We start from the raw sequence: 18,489 nt of genomic DNA on the forward strand, positions 1-18,489 counted from the left end.
TATATTTGCATTTATTTTTATTTCTTTGTTTATTATTATTATTATTATTATTATTATTTGTTTTTATTTCTCTGTTTTCATTTTTTGTATATTCTTTTTTATATATTTGCATCTATTTTTATTTCTTTGTCTTGCTGCTGTAACATAGAAATTTCCCCACTGTGGGACGAATAAAGGTTTATCTTATCTTATCTTATCTTATCTTATCTTATCTTATCTTATCTTATCTTATCTTATCTTATCTTAAAATGTGGTAAGACCATTTCTCAGAGAGTGACTGCTCCTCTGTAACACATGTTCTCTAATAATGAGACTTTTTTTTCACTCATGAATCCATATTGGACTTTCTTACTTGAAGTTGGTTAGTTTAATTTATAAGTTCCTGATTAGTCTATGCATTCATTAATTTATTTGAAATAACTAATTTAGACACTTCTACATCATGAATTATGTAAACCTATTACAAATTATCATATATCCTGTTATCGAAGGCTCGTTCAGTACAAGTACTTTATCTAGCTGTTATGAACATGGATGTCAGATCTGTAATACAAAACCGGATCAATAGAAAAGCTGTTTTAAATACATGCATTTTTCCTGCATGCATTCTTTAATCTAACACTGAGCTAAATGTGAGGACAGAATCAGTAATTGTGTGTATGAAAAATTATGTTTTATTATATAGATAAATGTAAATAATGTGAAAGGTCGTATGAGCCATTAAATAAATGCATTAAAACCGGGGATCTGCCATCTTTTCTTACAACACACATAGTGCTGAATTACACCTGGTTTTAAGAGGAGGACAAAATTATTCTTTCCTTTATTATACTCATTAGTTAAGGTTTTAGGGGGGGCAAATTGAATGGTTGGGGATTCTATCTCCAGCATTGTTGGGCCCTGGAGCAAGCCCCTTAACCCTCTCTGCTTCATGCATCAATCTGGGGTATGCATTAAAAGAATTTCATCATGAGACAAATTAAAGTGACTTTCACTATTCAATTTAGGCATAGATTAAAATCACACACACATTTGGTAGCAACAGATAACCTTTAAAGTAAACCTTAAACCCAAATAAAAATATGTTGAACAGTAGTGTGTTATTGTGCTTTTCTACAGGTTGTGTAAATGTGGCGTTTCAGATGAAGGCTGTGCTGATCTGACTTCAGCTCTGTGATCAAACCCCTCACACCTGAGAGAACTGGATCTGACCTGGAATAATGTCGGAGACTCAGGAGTGAAGTATCTCTCTGCTGTACTGGAGAATCCTCACTGTAAACTAGAGATACTGAGGTAAGACTATCTTTTTGAGCGTCGCATGACCTCCTCGGTAACACACATTCTCTAATAGTGAGTTTAAAGTAGCTTCAGGTTCTAAAATTCATTGGCACTACAGAAAACAGCAATTTGACTAAACTAAATTATAAATGATACACATAGAGGAGTAGTTTCCAGACCTAATTCAGAATAGTGAGTAATTATTTAGAGTGCAGGAGGGAAAAGTAAACCTGTTTAGCAATTACCACTCCAAAATCTGAAGTAAAATTCTCTGAAAACTCTGTTCTTTTATTGATAAGTATGAACTTTGGTGCAAATAAACTTTCATTGGGCCTTGGATGAAGCATTATTGAAATGGACAATGTTGGGAAAGGCTTCAAAATCATTTTTAAAAAGTGTTTATCAATGCTTGATAAGACAAATAACCTACTAATAGAGGAAATTTGTGGCCAGTTGCTCTCCTTAGGGGTGGGAGTTCTGCAAAGATCACACCAAAAGCACAATGTGTCAGGAGCTCGATGCAGGGCCAGATTATTCTGTCAGGAAATCCTGTGCCTGGAAGGAGGACCCAAATGCAGGACGCAACAGGGGTAGGGTGAAAATGGTCTTAAATAAGTGTAACAGGCAGGGGGAAAAACACAAAGCCAGTCCGAAAGAACGAAAGCCATCTGACAAAGCAATGCAGGAAAGGCGAATTCAGAATCCAAAAACAGTCCGAAATCCAAATACCGACAAACAGAACCGAGCAAAAACACGAACAAGTTCGAAGTCCAAAATATAAACAGGGCAGAAACAGGAAACCAGATTAGGATCAGGAACAGGAATAGGGAACAGGAAGCGGAACAGGCAGGGGGGCAAGAATAATGTCAGGTATTTAGGGAGCCGGTGAGATAATCTGGCACCAAGTAAATGTCTTTTTTGTCCGCGAAACCGGAAGGCCCTGACACAATGAACAATAACAATAACTGCATTAGGCAGAAACAATAACTCTGAGCGTGTTCATGTGTTCTATGCCGGAAAAAACTCTGCGCAATAACGGGGGTTGATAGAAGGACTTTTTTTTATTTTTTATCTTTTCTCTAAACAACAATGTTTAAGGAAGTTAAGAGAAAAAAAGTTTCACCCAACACTGCTGCATTGCTCAAATTTACAAAAGACAAACAAAAGTTTTCTTTGCCTTGATATAATTCATCAACTGAGATATTGAGTGTGTGTCATTGTGTTTCTGCAGGTTGTGGCGTTGTGGTGTCTCAGATGTAGGATGTGCTGCTCTGGCTTCAGCTTTGAAATCAAATCCCTCTCACCTGAAAGTGCTGGATCTGTCCTGTAACAAAATAGAAGTCAGGAGTGAGACTGCTCTCTGCCATTAGGAATGATGAACATTTCAAACTAGAGGCACTGAGGTGAGCAGTGGTGTTATTAGATACATGTTGGAAAAAATGAAGTAACCCAGTCGAGTGTGCGGTTATTAATTCAGATTTTTTTTAATTTGATATACAGTGTGTGATGAACATCTGCGTGATGAAGACTGAAGAGTTCCTGCATTTCATTTAATTCATTTCATGTTCATGGCTTAAAAACACTCCCCATAGGAACCTGAAGGATATAAAAAGGTTTTCAACACATTTCTTGGTGGTGAATTTGATGTGTATCTAATGAAATTTATTGTGTTTAAATTGTTCCTTTGTCATTCATAGGTTACATGATATAGATCATTTTTTGCAATTTTTATGTAGTTACTGTTTGTTAAGTTGTATTTAACACATGCATGGTTGTATTAAATGCAATAATATTGTATTTAATAGAGGTGTCACAATACCATTTTTTTGGTATCAATAGTAAAGTTTTCAGCAAAAGCATATTTTGATACACGTACTAATATATATATATATATTACGCTAATACATAAACACTAACATACTGAAAACACAACTTTGTCAGGTCACTGTTGGACTCCACAATTTGCACAATGATGAAACCGGTGTAGCCCTTTTTGTGCATTTATTTCATCCCATTTTAGTACTGTTTTCTCGAACTTTTGTTCTCTTTTACACTGATTGCTCCAGACTTTTGCTTGTCTACCAATTTTGAGCTTGCCTGCCAATTCTGTACATTTCCCCACATCTTACTTTGCCTTCAACATGGATGCAGCAGGTCAGAAGTATTAGTATCAAGCCTTTACCATTCATTAGCACATCATGCGAGAATTGCAGCACACAATGCAGATTTTGACACCAAGGTGAACTATGTGACACAGGCTCTTGCTGCTATCTCCCAAATGATGGACTCTTCAATGTTTTTGCCTTGTGTTTGACACCTCTCCGAGTGCAGAGAATCCAGAGAGCAGCTGCTTACACTTACTCAGGGCTCCTACTGTGTGGCTGTTTATGCAGTGAGGTCAGCATTTTATAATTTAGAAAAGAGGATGCATAAAAATCTATTACATCGATTTTATCTTATACAACATGTTATGTGCATTATGGATGTTCTGAATCAAACTAAAGTTAAAAATAATAAAGTTTATTTCATTTCATTTTATTGTTAATGTTATTTATGATTTTTGAGAAAGGGAAGTGGAATTCTGCTGGGGAGAGGGAATCAAACAGTCTCTAATTGTAAAGGAATTAGAATTACGCACATAAAGCGCAAACATTTCAGATCCTTTATTCAAGCCATGTCATTTCATTTAAGCAACATACAATTAAAAGGTTATATTTTCAGTAGCCAAATGCCCCCAACACATCTACTTGTGCAAATTCTTTATCATATATTTACATTTATGGCATTTGGCAGACACCCTTATCCAGAGCAACTTATATCTGAGCAGGGGAGGGTTAAGGGCCTTGCTCAGGGGCCCAGCAGTGGCAGCTTGGTGGAGGGATTTGAACTTGTGGCCATCCGAAACAAAAAGTCCAATGCCTTAACCACTGAGCCACCACATCAGTAGGGGTGTGGCTGCCATTTCCATTTAGATGGGATTTGTTATTCTCTGTTTATGTAGTATGGAGTTAGGGAAGCTTGGATTTGTATTTTTGTTTCCTTTCTTTCAGGTAGGGAAGCTTCCAAAATCAGACTGTTTTTTTTTTTTATTTTGGCCTTGGCTCAACTTCAAGACATGCCATTGTACAGTTGCATGTAAATACTGTATGTAAATAATACCACTGTTAACAATATACCAACACCTTGTGCAGCAAACCTTTGCGTGTCTGGTTTTGTGTTTGTTTTCATAGAGATATAAATTTTTTTTAACCCCGAGCTAGTTAATCTGTGCGGCCTGACCTTTGACTGGGTCTTAACAGGTTTGAGGGCTCATCCGGGGTATCTTTATATTTGGTGTGTTCAGTGGCAGGCCGTGCATTTGGTACCTGGGCCTTCAGTGGGGACTTACCCGACTTAATCCACCTCTTAATACCACCACTATCACGTCTCAATTATAGAGACCATCAATACTGTACAAAAACGCAATATAACAACACGCGGCATTACAGAGAGCGAGGCATTTCACATATGGAGGGTGAATACCATTTTACTAAAGTAAGAAACCCAGTTAAGACTCCAAAATTCTACACTTCAACCGCAACTGTATCACCACAGAAAATATTGCTCCTCAAAAAATGTATCAAAAGCCAAAAGGGCGGGAGATACAGGGAACAAAATTAAAAACAAAGTCAATGAATTCTTCCAGATCCAGCCAATCATTAGTGTTTTCTAGAAGTTGTTATTGCACTTTCGTTCATTCAACAGTACATTTAAAATAAAAGTGCGCTATTCACTACTTTTGTATTCATTATTGGATTTGTGTATAACAATGTAATTCGCAAGGGTAATCGAGCTTAATTGATTGATTGATTAATTAATCATTTTATTAATTAATCAATAAATGCCTAACAAATCACCTTCATTTGTGTCTTTTTTGTTTTATGTTTCATTCCTTATCTAGTTTTTGTAGTGTTCTACTCGTGTTTGGTTTTTAGTCTAGATTACCCATGATTATACTTAAAAGGATTAATTTCGTTTTTGTTTTTTTTCTTGTTAATTTTTAGTCATTTTTTATACAAAAGCAAAATACTGATGAGTTGTCAAATAGATTTGAGGTTGGATTTGCAATTCAGCTTCGGATGTTTACTAAAAGAGGTTCAGGAAGTTGACATTTTTTTCAAGAATGACTCACCTTTCATCTTTAAAGTGAAAGTAAAAGTGTTTCTCAGACGTTGAAAAATCTAAACAGATTTTAAAATTTCACACAAGGACTATTGATTAAAGGTGAGTAATGTAATTTTTTTAAATAACCAATTGTGTACAAAATTGTATACAAAAAAGAGATGTTTTTATTGATGACTTATTTTTTTTTTTTGTATCCTGTCTGTTCAGGAAGTATTGGAACCAAATCGTATTTCTGTACAGTGAAGGGTTTTGGATTAAAATGTAAATAAACATGAAATAATAGATCAGTATTGACATTGATTTTCTGATATTTATTTTGTAGCCAGATGTGCTCTGTTACATGAATACATTATTGTTCCTTATTTCAAGAAAATGTATATCTTTGAATATCTCAAATCTCTGAGCCATATGCTGAAATGTATGATCTGCTTTTATTTAACAAACAAACAGTTTTCCAAAGCCTGATTAAAGTCTATGACAGTTGCTGAAGAACTGAAAAAAAAAAACCTTTAATGACGTTGTATATCAAGGTCATTGGTGGGAAAAATATTGATCAAATAAAAATAAAATGCATTGTTAAAGGATAGTATTTAAGATGCTACTGGTAAAACTGTAAAAGTGAAATTTACAAACCATAACCCAGACAGTGGGTTATGGTTTGAAAAGCACCTAAAGTGGAGTGGTAGCTCAGTGGTTAAGGTGCTGGGTTACTGATCGGAAGGTTGGGGGTTCAAGCCGCGGTATCGCCAAGCTGCCACTCTTGGGCCCTTGAGCAAGGCCCTTAACCCTCTATGCTCCAGGGGCGCTGTATCATGGCTGACCCCAGCTTCTGAGCAAGCTGGGATATGCGAAGAACAAATATCACTGTGCTCTAATGTATATGTGACAAATAAAGCCTATTCTATTCCATAAATCCCTGAAGCAACCGCATGTCTTGCTATTCTGTAAACTGCTCAAATTTTTGTTTGATTTACAGAATCTGCACCATTTTTGGTGGAGGGCAAATATAAACATTAATGTGAAGTTCCACTAAACATTTGTCTCAAACCCGGGTCACTTAATTGACACTTCAGCAGTCTGCTATTAAGAGGTGCACCAACATGCAGAGATACTTGGGATTGACAAGTCCATGGCGTTTTCTTATTCTTTACAGAAAGTCCACAGAAAATATTGCTCCCAAAAAAATAAATCAGAAGGCAACGTCTCAAAAATCAAAAGAAAATCAAAAGCAAAGACTCAGTCTTAGGAATACTTTCTCAAAAAGGGCACAACAGAAAAACATTTAAACAGAAAGACCTTCCAGGAAAAAACTCAGAAACACCGGAGACTCAAAACAAAGAACACCTGAACACTGGAAGACACTCAGCCTCAGGGCAGGACATACGGGGAATAAAACACAAAACTAAGAAACACAAAATAAATTAAAAAACATTAGGGACAAAGTTAGAGACAAGAGGATAGGCAGTTTTGAATAGGGAGTAGGGGTACAGTGACATCTAGTGGCAATAAACGAATTTTCCCAGATCCTGACAATCAACCTGTTTTTTTTTTTTTTTTGAAGTAGGATTCATTCCAGCAGAAAAGAACATCTTCTTCACAGAATCTTCAAGACTCAGTGGTGTGTTTGTCCATTGTTAACCAATGTTTAAAGATGGAAGAAATCATGTATCCACAAACTCTGAAAATGGGTAACTAACCTCATCCTCGTATTATACATGTTTAAATATAAAACATTTAGTGAATTCATATATAAAGAATAATTTAATCAAAATTATTACTAATCAGAAAGTTAATTGTGGACTGTGTATATAAATTACTTTGTAATGTTGTACAGTCATCTCCAAGGAGAGAGATCAGAATCACCAGCACCCAGTTGTATCTCCATGAAGAGTAACCAGTCTAAGGGTGAGCCTCTGAAGTTTAAAGATGGAAACCACTCACTTCTACACAGGTAACATCTCACTGCTTACTGATGAATTGTTCTCACTTCTGAATGAGATGCATGGAAACTATTATTGTAATAATATTATCTATTAACACTTTGAGTTGATGAGATCATGATGAACACAAGCTCACCAACAGCACTGAAGGAAATTGAGCTACATGTGTACTTTGTGTGGAGACTACAAACACATCTGTACATCTTGCAATTCATCTCATAGGTGTCTGAAGCAATAGTTGCTGCTGTTATTCTCACTAGATTTCCATTGATTTTACTCACACCTATGCCATTGCATTCAATTATTTGCATTATATCCAGCTGTGGAGGAGGAAGTTTTACCCACCATGATGTTGCCCAGCATGGTTTCTAGTACCGATATATATATATATATATATATATATATATATATATATATATATATATATATATATATATATATATATCACAAGCAATTTCTGCATGTGTGCTCAAAAACACTACCAACTCAGAACATGATTACGACAATTAGCTGACCTTGTATTTGTCCTTTGATTTTCACTCATATGTTGGAGTTATAAGCCTATCTGCTGTTCTTTCCTATAGAACGATTTGAATCTAGAAAAGAAACAGTACGGCAAACAAATCATGAGAACATCATAAAACACAATCCGTGGTAACGATGGGATGGAGACTCCTGATCTGGACACGGATGTGTTTCCGGTCAAAGGAATAACTTAACCAAATGGTTTACTCATGATGAAATGCTTGCTGTAACATATGTATAATATTAAGCATATGATATAAATCACTAATTGGACTTTCTATAATGTTGTACAGTAACACTCAGGGAAGAAGAACCAAATCAACAGCACCCAGCTGTATCTCCATGAAGAGTGATCAGTCTAAGGGTGAGCCTCTGAAGTTTGAAGATGGAAACGTCTCACTTCTGCACAGGTAACATCTCCTTACTGTTAATGCCACTGATAAAGTCACAGTTAATACAGAGCTCTAGTGTACCAGAATGGAATATTGTTTATGGTAGAGATCATTCTGATAGAATGGAGTGTATTGCTTCAATTCTGTTTCAGCAGACTTCATGATTTTTTGCCATTTTTCTGTTTTCACCATGACTCACCATATCTTCCTACCTCACCATCCTGCAGGCAAGACCCAGAACCTGTTGCTAGCTATACATTTCAAAAGACATTTAAATTAAATCTGATAAAGAAGTTTCAGTGGTTGAATGAAGTAATAATAAATCAGGGAAATCAAACCCTCCTGAATGAGATCTACACAGAGCTCTACATCACAGAGGGACACAGTGGAGACATCAATAAAGAACATGAGGTGAGAAAGATCGAGGGAGCATCCAGAAGAATAACAACAGAGGAAACACCAATTAAATACAATGACATCTTTAAGCCCTTATCTGAAGAAGACGAACCCATCAGAGCCGTGCTGATGAAGGGAATCGCTGGCATCGGAAAAACAGTCTCTGTGCAGAAGTTCATTCTGGACTGGGCTGAAGGGAAAGAAAATCAGGACATTCACCTCATATTTCCACTTCCTTTCAGAGAACTGAATTTGATGAAGAACCAAAAACTGAGTCTGATGAAGCTCCTTCATGTCTTTTTTAAGGAAACAAAAGAAATAAAAATGTCCAATTTGGAAAAGGTTCTGTTTATTTTTGATGGATTGGACGAGTGTCGTTTTCCTCTAGATTTCCAGAACACAGTGAGAGTGTGTGATGTAAATGAATCAGCATCAGTGCCTGAGCTGCTGATAAACCTGATTAAAGGGAATCTGCTTCCCTCTGCTCTCATCTGGATCACCTCCAGACCAGCAGCAGCTGATCAAATCCCCTCTGAATGTGTTCATCGAGTCACAGAGATACGGGGGTTTAATGACCCACAGAAAAAGGAGTATTTCAGGAAGAGAATCAGTGATCAGATCCTGGCCAATAACATCATCACACATCTGAAGGCATTAAGAAGCCTTTACATCATGTGCCACATCCCAGTCTTCTGCTGGATTTCAGCCACTGTTCTAGAGAGAATGTTGGGTGAAGCAGAGAGTGGAGAAATCCCCAAGACTCTGACTCAAATGTACACACACTTCCTCATCATTCAGACCAAAATTTTAAGAGAAAAGTTCCCAAAGAAGCAGGAGAGTGATGAAGAAATGCTTCTTAAACTGGGAAAACTGGCTTTTCAGCAGCTGATGAAAGGAAACCTGATCTTCTATAAGGAAGACCTGAGAGTGTGTGGCATTGATGTGAAAGAAGCAGCAGTGTACTCAGGTGTGTGTACAAACATCTTCAGAGAGGAGTTTGGCCTTCATCAGAGTAAAGTGTACTGCTTTGTTCATCTAAGTGTTCAGGAACATCTCGCAGCTCTGTATGTGCACCTGATGTTCATAAAGAAAAAGAGAAATGTTGTAAAAAAATTGAGACTTTTAACCGTGTGGTTGAAAGAAAATACAATTTCACATGTACACAAAAGTGCTGTTGATAAGGCCTTAAAATGTCAGACTGGGAATTTGGATATTTTCCTTCGCTTTCTTCTGGGTTTCTCACTGCAGTCCAATCACAATCTGTTACACGCCTTAGTAACACAGACAGGAAGTTGCTCCCGAAATATTGAAAAAACAGTTCGATACATTAAGCAAAAGATCAGTGAAGATCTTCCTGCAAAGAAATCCATCAATCTGTTCCACTGTCTAAATGAACTGGGTGATTATTCTCTAGTGGAAGAAATCCAACGCTACCTGAAATCTGGGACACAAAGTGAACTCTCTTCCACACAGTGGTCTGCTCTGGTGTTTATGTTATTGACATCACCACATGAGCTGGAAGAATTTGACCAGAGTAAATATGTCAGTACAGACATGATCACAGAATCTCTACTTATTAAGCTGATGCCTGTGATTGCAGCATCCAGAAAAGCAATGTAAGTATAAAAACTTGACACCATAAACCCTTTCTACACTTTCTGCTTATTTTAACTCCCTAAAATGTCTCGAAGACACTCTCAAAACAGGATTTTAAGGCTATCATGGGCACAGATGCACCAGAACTAAAGAGTTGAGGACTGTTTTTATTTTTTTTCCTTCCTGCCTAAACTTAACCCAGTTTGTGTGGGCTTGTGCCTATGATAGCCTCAGCTTTTTGTACTTTGCTGACTGGTGTGGAACCCTTCTGCTGTATCACATCCCTCACATTTGTTTTATGAGATTTGCATCACATTTAGCAATGGATATATCTTAGATGTTGGATAGTTTTCCTTTAAAAATGTTGTTAAAATAAGCATATTGAGTGTATGAATGAATATGAGAAAGTATAATGACAGCTTTGGGGAATTGTTTGTTAATCTGCACTATTATTAGTTCAGTAAGTATACGTTTTTTCCTCCAGTATCAGGTGTGATACAATCAGAGCGAGATGTTTGGCAGCTCTGTTCTCAGCTCTCCGCTCGGAAACCTCCGATTTCAGAGAACTGCATCTGACAGCGAATACAATGGATATGACTGGGAATAAACTAAACTCGGATATAAAGTGTCTCTCCACTCTACTTAAGAATCCTCATTGTAAAGTCAAAATATTGAGGTAAGATCATCTCAATTCAATTCCATTAAAGTTGGGACACTGTGTTCAATAGAAGTAAAACCAGAATATTTTTAGAACATAGAAAAACATCAAATGCGTAAACTTAGGAAATCTACCTATTTAAGGACAAAAATAAGGTTAATTTTGAATTTGATGGCTGCAACACGACTCAAAAAAGTTGGGACAAGGCCAGAAAAATCTGTAAAATGTAAGTGTTTAATTTTAATAAACAGTTAGAGAAATATTTCACAACTAATGAGGTTAATTGTCAACAGGTCAGTAAAATGATTGGGTATAAATAGTGTATCTTAGATATGCAGCGTCTCTCAGAATTTAAAATAGGTGGAGCTTCACCAATCTGTGAAAGACTGTCTACAAATTGTAGTCATTTCAGAATAATGTTTCTCAACAAAAATATTCCAGACAATGCTTACTGCATCTATTACAATAGCATAATTTTGTAATCGAAGAGTCTGGGTACTGAACTGGACTGCCTGCATTCTAGACCTTTCCCTGTTTGAAAATGTTAAAACAAAAAAAACAACTAAGGACACTTATAACTGTTGAGCAGCTAGAATCCTGCTTCAAACACAATTAGGACAATATTCCTCTCCAAAAACTTCAGCAACTGGTCTCCTTAGTTCCCAGCTGTATTTGGACAGAAGACATGATGCTACAATCAAATTTAAAATGACCTTATTTTTCCTTTAAATTATATATATATTCCCGGTTTAAACATTAGATCCGATTTTTTTTATTGTGAATAAAATGTTTTTATGATATTTAAGAATCATTGCATTCTGTTTTTATTTACATTTTACACAGCGTCCCAACGTTTTTGGAATTGGGGTTGTACTTGCAACTAAATACAGGTGCAATTAAAAACATTGTCTTTCCACAGGTTGTGTAATTGTGGTGTTTCAGATGAAGACTGTGCTGCTCTGACTTTAGCACTAAGATCAAACCCCTCACATCTGAGAGAACTGGATCTGTCCTTTAATAATATCAGAGACACAGGAGTGAAGTGTCTCTCTGCTGTACTGGGGAATCCTCGATGTAAATTGGAGACACTGAGGTATGATCAAATTGCCTTCTCCTAAGTAAGACTCATACTCTAATGGTAAGAATTAAGCAGAAGTTTTAGGTTCATGTCCTGAGGAGGGCAAAATGTATTGCCTGAGTAGGAGAGAAATGTAAATCAGCCTGCAGTGTATCTGTAGCTGACGGAAGGCTTAAGTGTTTAACTAAAGAGCTAAACAGAGGGAGTGGATGAGCAGGCAAGAGAAACCAGTGATGAATCGTAGACACAGGGTACTGATTAGGACTGGATTTTACGGTGATTGGTGAAGGTTTGTTCAATCAGATTTCAGCCTCTATGTGCTGCCATGTCAATCTAATCTGCCCAGGGCCTTCAAAGTCAGTACTGCTGGCCCTTTAACCATAAAGAATATTATGAATAAATTGGTTTCTTATCCAGTCAGATTTCATATTTGCCTCACAGGGCAGCTAGCTGGCCCAGAATAGGGTCAGCATTTTTCCATCCTCTGATTGGTACAGCCAAGTTCAACTGGTAAAATAATGTGTATAGCTCTGCACACATTAATACATCTGAGTTAGACTTTTTTATGCCTACGGAGGAAGAGAAATTGATTTGGTCTCGGACATACTTAAAATTCCATTTTGAAGAAATGCTAGACATCTTGAGGAGGTCGGCCAACCCCAAAGCTAGCTAGCGTGTCTCAGCCCTGGAAAGGGTTTGTTCACCACTTCCAGACCAGTGAATACGAGCGGTACCACTGGATTACAGCTTCTGAGGAGCGCTGCAAATTATAAGTATACATCTCTGATGAGGAGGTTGTATTTTATTTACATTGTAAAGTTTTTGTCATGTTATTAGATAAATATTGATTCTGAACTGCTCCAGATTATGTAGGTGCACAGTTGCGGTTGTAGTGTAGAGGTTTGGAGTCTTAACTAGTTTTCTTGCATTAGTATAATGGTATTCACCCTCCATATGTGAAATTCATCTCTCTGTAATGCCACGTGAAGTTATATTGCATTTTTGTAGAGTATTGATGGTTTCTATAATTGTGACATGATAGTGGTGATATTAAGTGATGGATTGAGTCCCCACTCAAGGCCCAGGTACCAAATGCATGGCCCGCCACTGAGTTAACTGCTTCAGGATGAGAGGTTTTTTGCTTGTAATGGACCCATACTGCTATAGCCCATGCCAGGGCTCTTCTCCCGAGCATTCCAATCAGCAAAGAAACCTTTGCTGCATCAACTATTCAGCTGCTAATAGTTTAATATCATTTATAACAGCTTATAGAATCTCTTGGTATGATCATTTTAAGTGCAGTTGTATTACAATTAATGAGTGATTACTCATTCTTAATTGTAAAATTATTTTATCTTTAAAGTGAGTTATGAATCAAGATTGAAGTCTTTAAATTTAAAATGTGTCATTGTGTTTCTCTACAGTTTGAGTAAGTGTGGGGTCACAGATGAAGGTTGTGCCACTCTTACTTCAGCTCTAAAATCAAACCCCTCCCACCTAAGAGAACTAGGTCTGTCTCAAAATAATGTAGGGGACTCAGGAGTGAACCATCTCTCTAGTGTAATGGAAAATCCTTACTTTAAACTGGAAACACTAAGGTAAGATCATCTCTGAGAGACACATCACAAACACTAAAACACAGGTTTTAGGTTCATCATCACAGTCCTAAGGAGAAGCATAAGGGAGATCTGCAGACCTGCAGTAACTACAGGGGAATTAAGTTGATCAGGTGGAGGTATGTGCTGGAGAGAAGGGAATGAAAGTCAGTAGGAGTAAGACAGAGTACATGTGCGTAAATGAGAGGGAGGGCAGTATTGGTGCGGTTGCAGGAAGAAGAGGTGGAGAAGGTGGAGGAGTTCAGGTACCTGGGGTCAACAGTGCAAAGTAATGGCGAGTGTGTTAGAGAAGTGAAGAAAAGTGTGCAGGCAGGGTGGAGTGGGTGGAGAAGAGTAAAAGGAGTGATTTGTGATAGTAGGGTATCTGCAAGAATGAAAGGGAAAGTTAATAGGACTGTGGTGAGACCTGCGATGTTGTATGGATTAGAGACAGTGGCATTGAGTAAAAGGCAGGAGGCGGAGCTGGAGGTAGCAGAGCTGAAGATGTTGAGGTTTTCGTTGGGAGTGACGAGGATGGACAAGATTAGAAATGAGTTTATTAGAGGGACAGCGCATGTAGAACGTTTTGGTGACAAGGTGAGGGAGGCGAGATTGAGATGGTTTGGACATGTGCAGAGGATGGACATGAGTTATATTGGTAGAATAATGCTGAGGATGGAGCCACCAGGAAGGAGTAAAAGAGGAAGGCCAAGGAGGAGGTTCATGGATGTGGTGAGGGAAGACATGCAGGTAGTTGGTGTGAAAAAGGCAGATGTAGAGGACAGGGTGGTATGGAGACGGATGATCTGCAGTGGCGACCCCTAATGGGAGCAGCCGAAAGAAGAAGAAAATCACTGTCCTAAGGAGGAAGAGTGATTCATTTCACTGCTCACTGATGAGTTGTGTTAAAATCTTTGGGTCGGATGTATGCAGTGATTAAAAATAAAAATAATGCAGCATTTATTTTTACCGAGCAAGGAGATACAGGGAGGGGAAGCATGATTAGAGCCCCTGAAAGTGCCTTTTTCTCCTGTTAGGTGTCGCCACAGCAGATCATCCATCTCCATACTACACTGTCCTCTGCATCTGCCTCTTTCCATCCAACTACCTGCATCTTTTCCTTTACCACATCCATAAACCTAATTCTTGGCCTTCCTCTTTTCCTCCTTCCTGGCGGCTCCATCCTCAGCATTCTCCTACGATATACCCCATGTCCCTTCTCTGCACATGTCCAAACCTTCTCAATCGCGCCTCCCTCACCTTGTCTCTAAAAAATCCTACACGCACGGTCCCTCTGGTAAATTCGTTTCTAATTATCTTCATTACCTCCAGCTCCACCTCCTGTCTTTTAATCAATGCCACTGTCTCTACAACATCGCAGGTCTCACCACAGTCCTATAAACTTTCCCTTTCACTCTTGCAAATACTCTTCTACCACAAATCATTCCTGCTATCACTCATTTTCCACCCACTCCACTGTGCCTGTACTCTTTTCTTTAGTTCTCTAGCACACTCCATTACTTTGCACTGTTGACCCCAGGTACCTGAACTCCTCCACCTTCACCAGCTCTTCTCCCTGCAACCGCACCACCCCTTCTCTCCAGCGTGTGCCTCCACCTTTCCAGGCTCCTCTCCACCTGCTCCCTACTTTTACCACAAATTACAATATCATCCGCAAACATCATAGTCCACAGAGATCTCTGGCTGACTTCGTCCGTCAACCTGTCCATCACCACTGCAAACAGGAAAGGGCCAATCCTTGATGCAGTCCCACCTTCACCTTTAACCAGTCTGTCATTCCTACTGCACACTTCACTGCTGTCACACTGTCCTCATATACTTCTCTGCCACACCAGACTTCCTCATACAATACCACAACTCCTCTCTCCACCCTGTTATGCGCTTTCTCCAAATCCACAAACACACAATGCAACTCCTTCTGACCTTCTATATACTTCTCCATCAATATCCTCAAAGCAAACATTGCTCTTCCTCGCCATGAAACCATACTGTTGTTCACAGATGGTCACCTCTTCTCTCAGCCTGGCTTCCACTACTCTTTCCCATAACTTTAATCTGTGACTGATCAGCTTTATTTCCCTGTAGTTACTGCAGGTCTGCACATTTCTTTTGTTCTTAAACAATCTTGGTAAATACTCCACTGCAATCTCCACGTTTCTACCGGTATATAATTTGGTCCAACTGACTTTCCACTCTTCATACTCTTAATAGCTGCTCTCACTTCCTCCTTACTAATCCTATTCACTTTCTACAGGTTGCGTAATTGTGGTGTCTCAGATAAAAGCTGTGCTTCTCTGTGGTCAAACCCTGCATACCTCAGAGTACTGGACCTGTCTTGGAATAATGTAGGAGACTCCGGACTGAGGTGTCTCTCTGCTGTACTGGGGAATCCACAATGTAAACTGGAGACACTGTGGTAAGCACTGTGGATCTTCTCATGAACAATGTTTAAAATGTCTGTATGACAAGGTTTAAATTAGAAGGAGTGTGTGTGTCATTGTGTCTTTCTTCAGGTTGAGTAATTGTGGTGTCTCAGATGAAGGCTGTGCTGCTCTGGCTTCAGCTCTAAAATCAAACCCCTCACACCTTAGAGAACTGGATCTGTCCTCTAATAATGTAGAAGACTGGGGAAAGAGGTTGCTTTCTGATTTTAAGAATGATAAACATTACAAACTACAGGAACTGAGGTGAGTTTTTAGATATATTTTGGAAAAAAAAAAAAAGTTTGTACATATCTTTAGTTTGAATAAATATCAGATTACCAGGTTAGGAATCAAAAACAAAATTTCACTGTATTCACTATAGTTTTTGTTTCTATAAATCGTCTTCAGTGCTGCTTTGTTTTTTAGTAGCGTGCTGATTTCTGTCAGTTACTTCGTCCTGCTGCTTTTGTTGATCTCTGCTTTACACTGTTAATGACAAACAGAACATTTAGTCTAATTAAACCTATTGAATTTAATGTCACATTGCCACAAATATTTCATATAAGCAAAACATTTTCTCACTCTGACATTCCATTCAGCTCCTAACATCTTCTACCATTCTTATAAAATTCACCTCAGCTTGTTCTTACACACTGCATTTAAATCTAAATGTAGAACATGAGATGAATCACACTGCATTGTTCACCATTTAAAAAATCCTTGGACCTTCTCATTTGTTCTAACTAAATGTTAAATCACAGACAAGTAAATTGTTGAATGGTTCATTCTAAAAAAAAAAGATGATGTTTCTCTTGGAGCAGAGATTATTGCATACTGTTTAGCATGAAGTCTGAACCCAGTCGAGTTAATGGTTATTAATTCAGATCTTTTTCTTTTAGGTTCGATGGCAGGTGAACATCTGTGTGTTTGTGTATGTTATTAGACTGTTAGGGAATTGAGAACAAATTTATAGACAACAGTTTTGTTTATATGTAAGCATTATGTTTGGGTAAGATTACATCTATTTGTTCTTTTTTCTCTATCATAGAAAAAGAAAAAAAAGGAATCCAATTAAGTTGTTGTTTGTATATATTTTTTGTTGATGAATCTAAAATGCACTTACAATACTGCCTTATTGTGTCTTCTGACAAAAAGAAACATTTTCCACTGTTGCTACATATTCGAATTTCTTGTAAAATACATTTATGAAATATTCTTATATGCAGTTACACACAAATTGTAACATATGTCCGACATTAAAAATGTACATATGAAATGTATTGTTTTCTATGCAGATATTATTATTAAAAAGAGCTAATAGATAAAACAAAGTCTGACGTGTCACATGTACAGTATATAGAATTATCAAGCAATGTTTTATGTTAATTCAAAAAATAAATTATTATTTATAAATAATTTATTTAATATATATATTTTTAAATAAATGTACAATTTATTTAAATTAATTATTTAATATAAAAGATGTGTTATTTCTCAAACAAATGCATTTCAATATTGAGAGTGATCAGTGGTCTTTCATTTTCAATATTAAAAATGCAATAGTTATTCAAATCCAGCTTTTAAATTATTATTCAAATGTAGTATGTCTTGTTAGTTTTTAAATAGTTTTTGAGTTTTTGTTTACTGTCTGTTTTCTAGAGTCCACATTCATATGTAGAGTTTTGTTTTGGTTATTCATTTGTGTTTCACTTGCATCTGATGACTGATTCGTTGTTTTTTTGTTTGTTTGTTTGTTTGTTTTGCTATACACAGAGGATAAATTACTGGTAGTATGTTGACTTTATTTAATGTATTTGAGAAACATGAAAACATAACGCCCAAGAAATGTTTTGTTGAGTTCAGTTGAATCGGCTCAAAAGAATCAACTCACTCCCACATCACCTGTAAAGAATCCGGCTTCCTAAAGTGAAAGTGTTTTTCAACCTCGATTCCATTTTGGAGACTGCTGTTGTTAAAGGTGAGTCATTTCATTATTGTAAACAACTAAATAATAAACGAATGTAAAAACACTATAAAAACTATGAAAGTTTAATATACCCTTGATTTTACACAAGTTTCTTTTATACAGTGTTTTTATACAGTGCTTCTTTTATAAAGTGCTTTTATACAGTGTTTTTACACTGTATAAAAGAAACTTGTGTAAAATCAATAGTTTCCAAACACTGTATAAAAGTGTTCCTACCGTTGTGTAAAATCAACGGTAGGATTTGTGCACCTGGGATAGGACGGAACAGGACCGACCTGTAATAGTCGTTTCAGGTGTGATCTAAATGTCTTTCAAATCTTTCTCTTCCATTTCGCATATACAGTATTAAACTTTCATAGTTTTATTAGAGTTGTTTAAATAGAAGTTTGAGCTCGCCTTTTTTCACTCTGTTGTTGAGTTAGTAAAAGAGAAATTT

At 37.2% G+C, this 18,489-nt stretch overlaps 1 protein-coding gene and 1 long non-coding RNA gene across 3 annotated transcripts; both read left to right on the top strand.

Moving 5' to 3' along the window:
* The first annotated feature begins 1,253 nt into the window (after nt 1-1,253).
* On the top strand, nt 1,254-3,762 carry LOC124401659. The gene is made up of 3 exons (XR_006928603.1): nt 1,254-1,293; nt 2,510-2,681; nt 2,779-3,762. It is a non-coding gene; the product is annotated as an uncharacterized LOC124401659 (long non-coding RNA).
* Nucleotides 3,763-5,457: 1,695 nt separating this feature from the next.
* On the top strand, nt 5,458-17,372 carry LOC124401644 (NLR family CARD domain-containing protein 3-like). Of its 2 annotated transcripts, none has more exons than XM_046874077.1 (11): nt 5,458-5,541; nt 7,004-7,130; nt 7,277-7,393; nt 8,201-8,317; nt 8,527-10,311; nt 10,776-10,967; nt 11,869-12,042; nt 13,452-13,625; nt 15,898-16,059; nt 16,157-16,330; nt 16,966-17,372. In XM_046874077.1, the coding sequence occupies exons 2-11, from the start codon at nt 7,084-7,086 to the stop codon at nt 16,979-16,981; spliced, it is 2,958 nt and encodes a 985-aa protein (XP_046730033.1). In that variant the 5' UTR covers nt 5,458-5,541; nt 7,004-7,083; the 3' UTR covers nt 16,982-17,372. The 2 variants fall into 2 exon arrangements, with proteins under 2 accessions (XP_046730033.1, XP_046730034.1); XM_046874078.1 differs by having other exon boundaries at nt 7,007-7,130.
* Nucleotides 17,373-18,489: the final 1,117 nt, after the last annotated feature.

The sequence above is a fragment of the Silurus meridionalis genome, chromosome 18, assembly GCF_014805685.1.
Source record: "Silurus meridionalis isolate SWU-2019-XX chromosome 18, ASM1480568v1, whole genome shotgun sequence".
Taxonomy (NCBI): Eukaryota; Metazoa; Chordata; class Actinopteri; order Siluriformes; family Siluridae; genus Silurus; species Silurus meridionalis.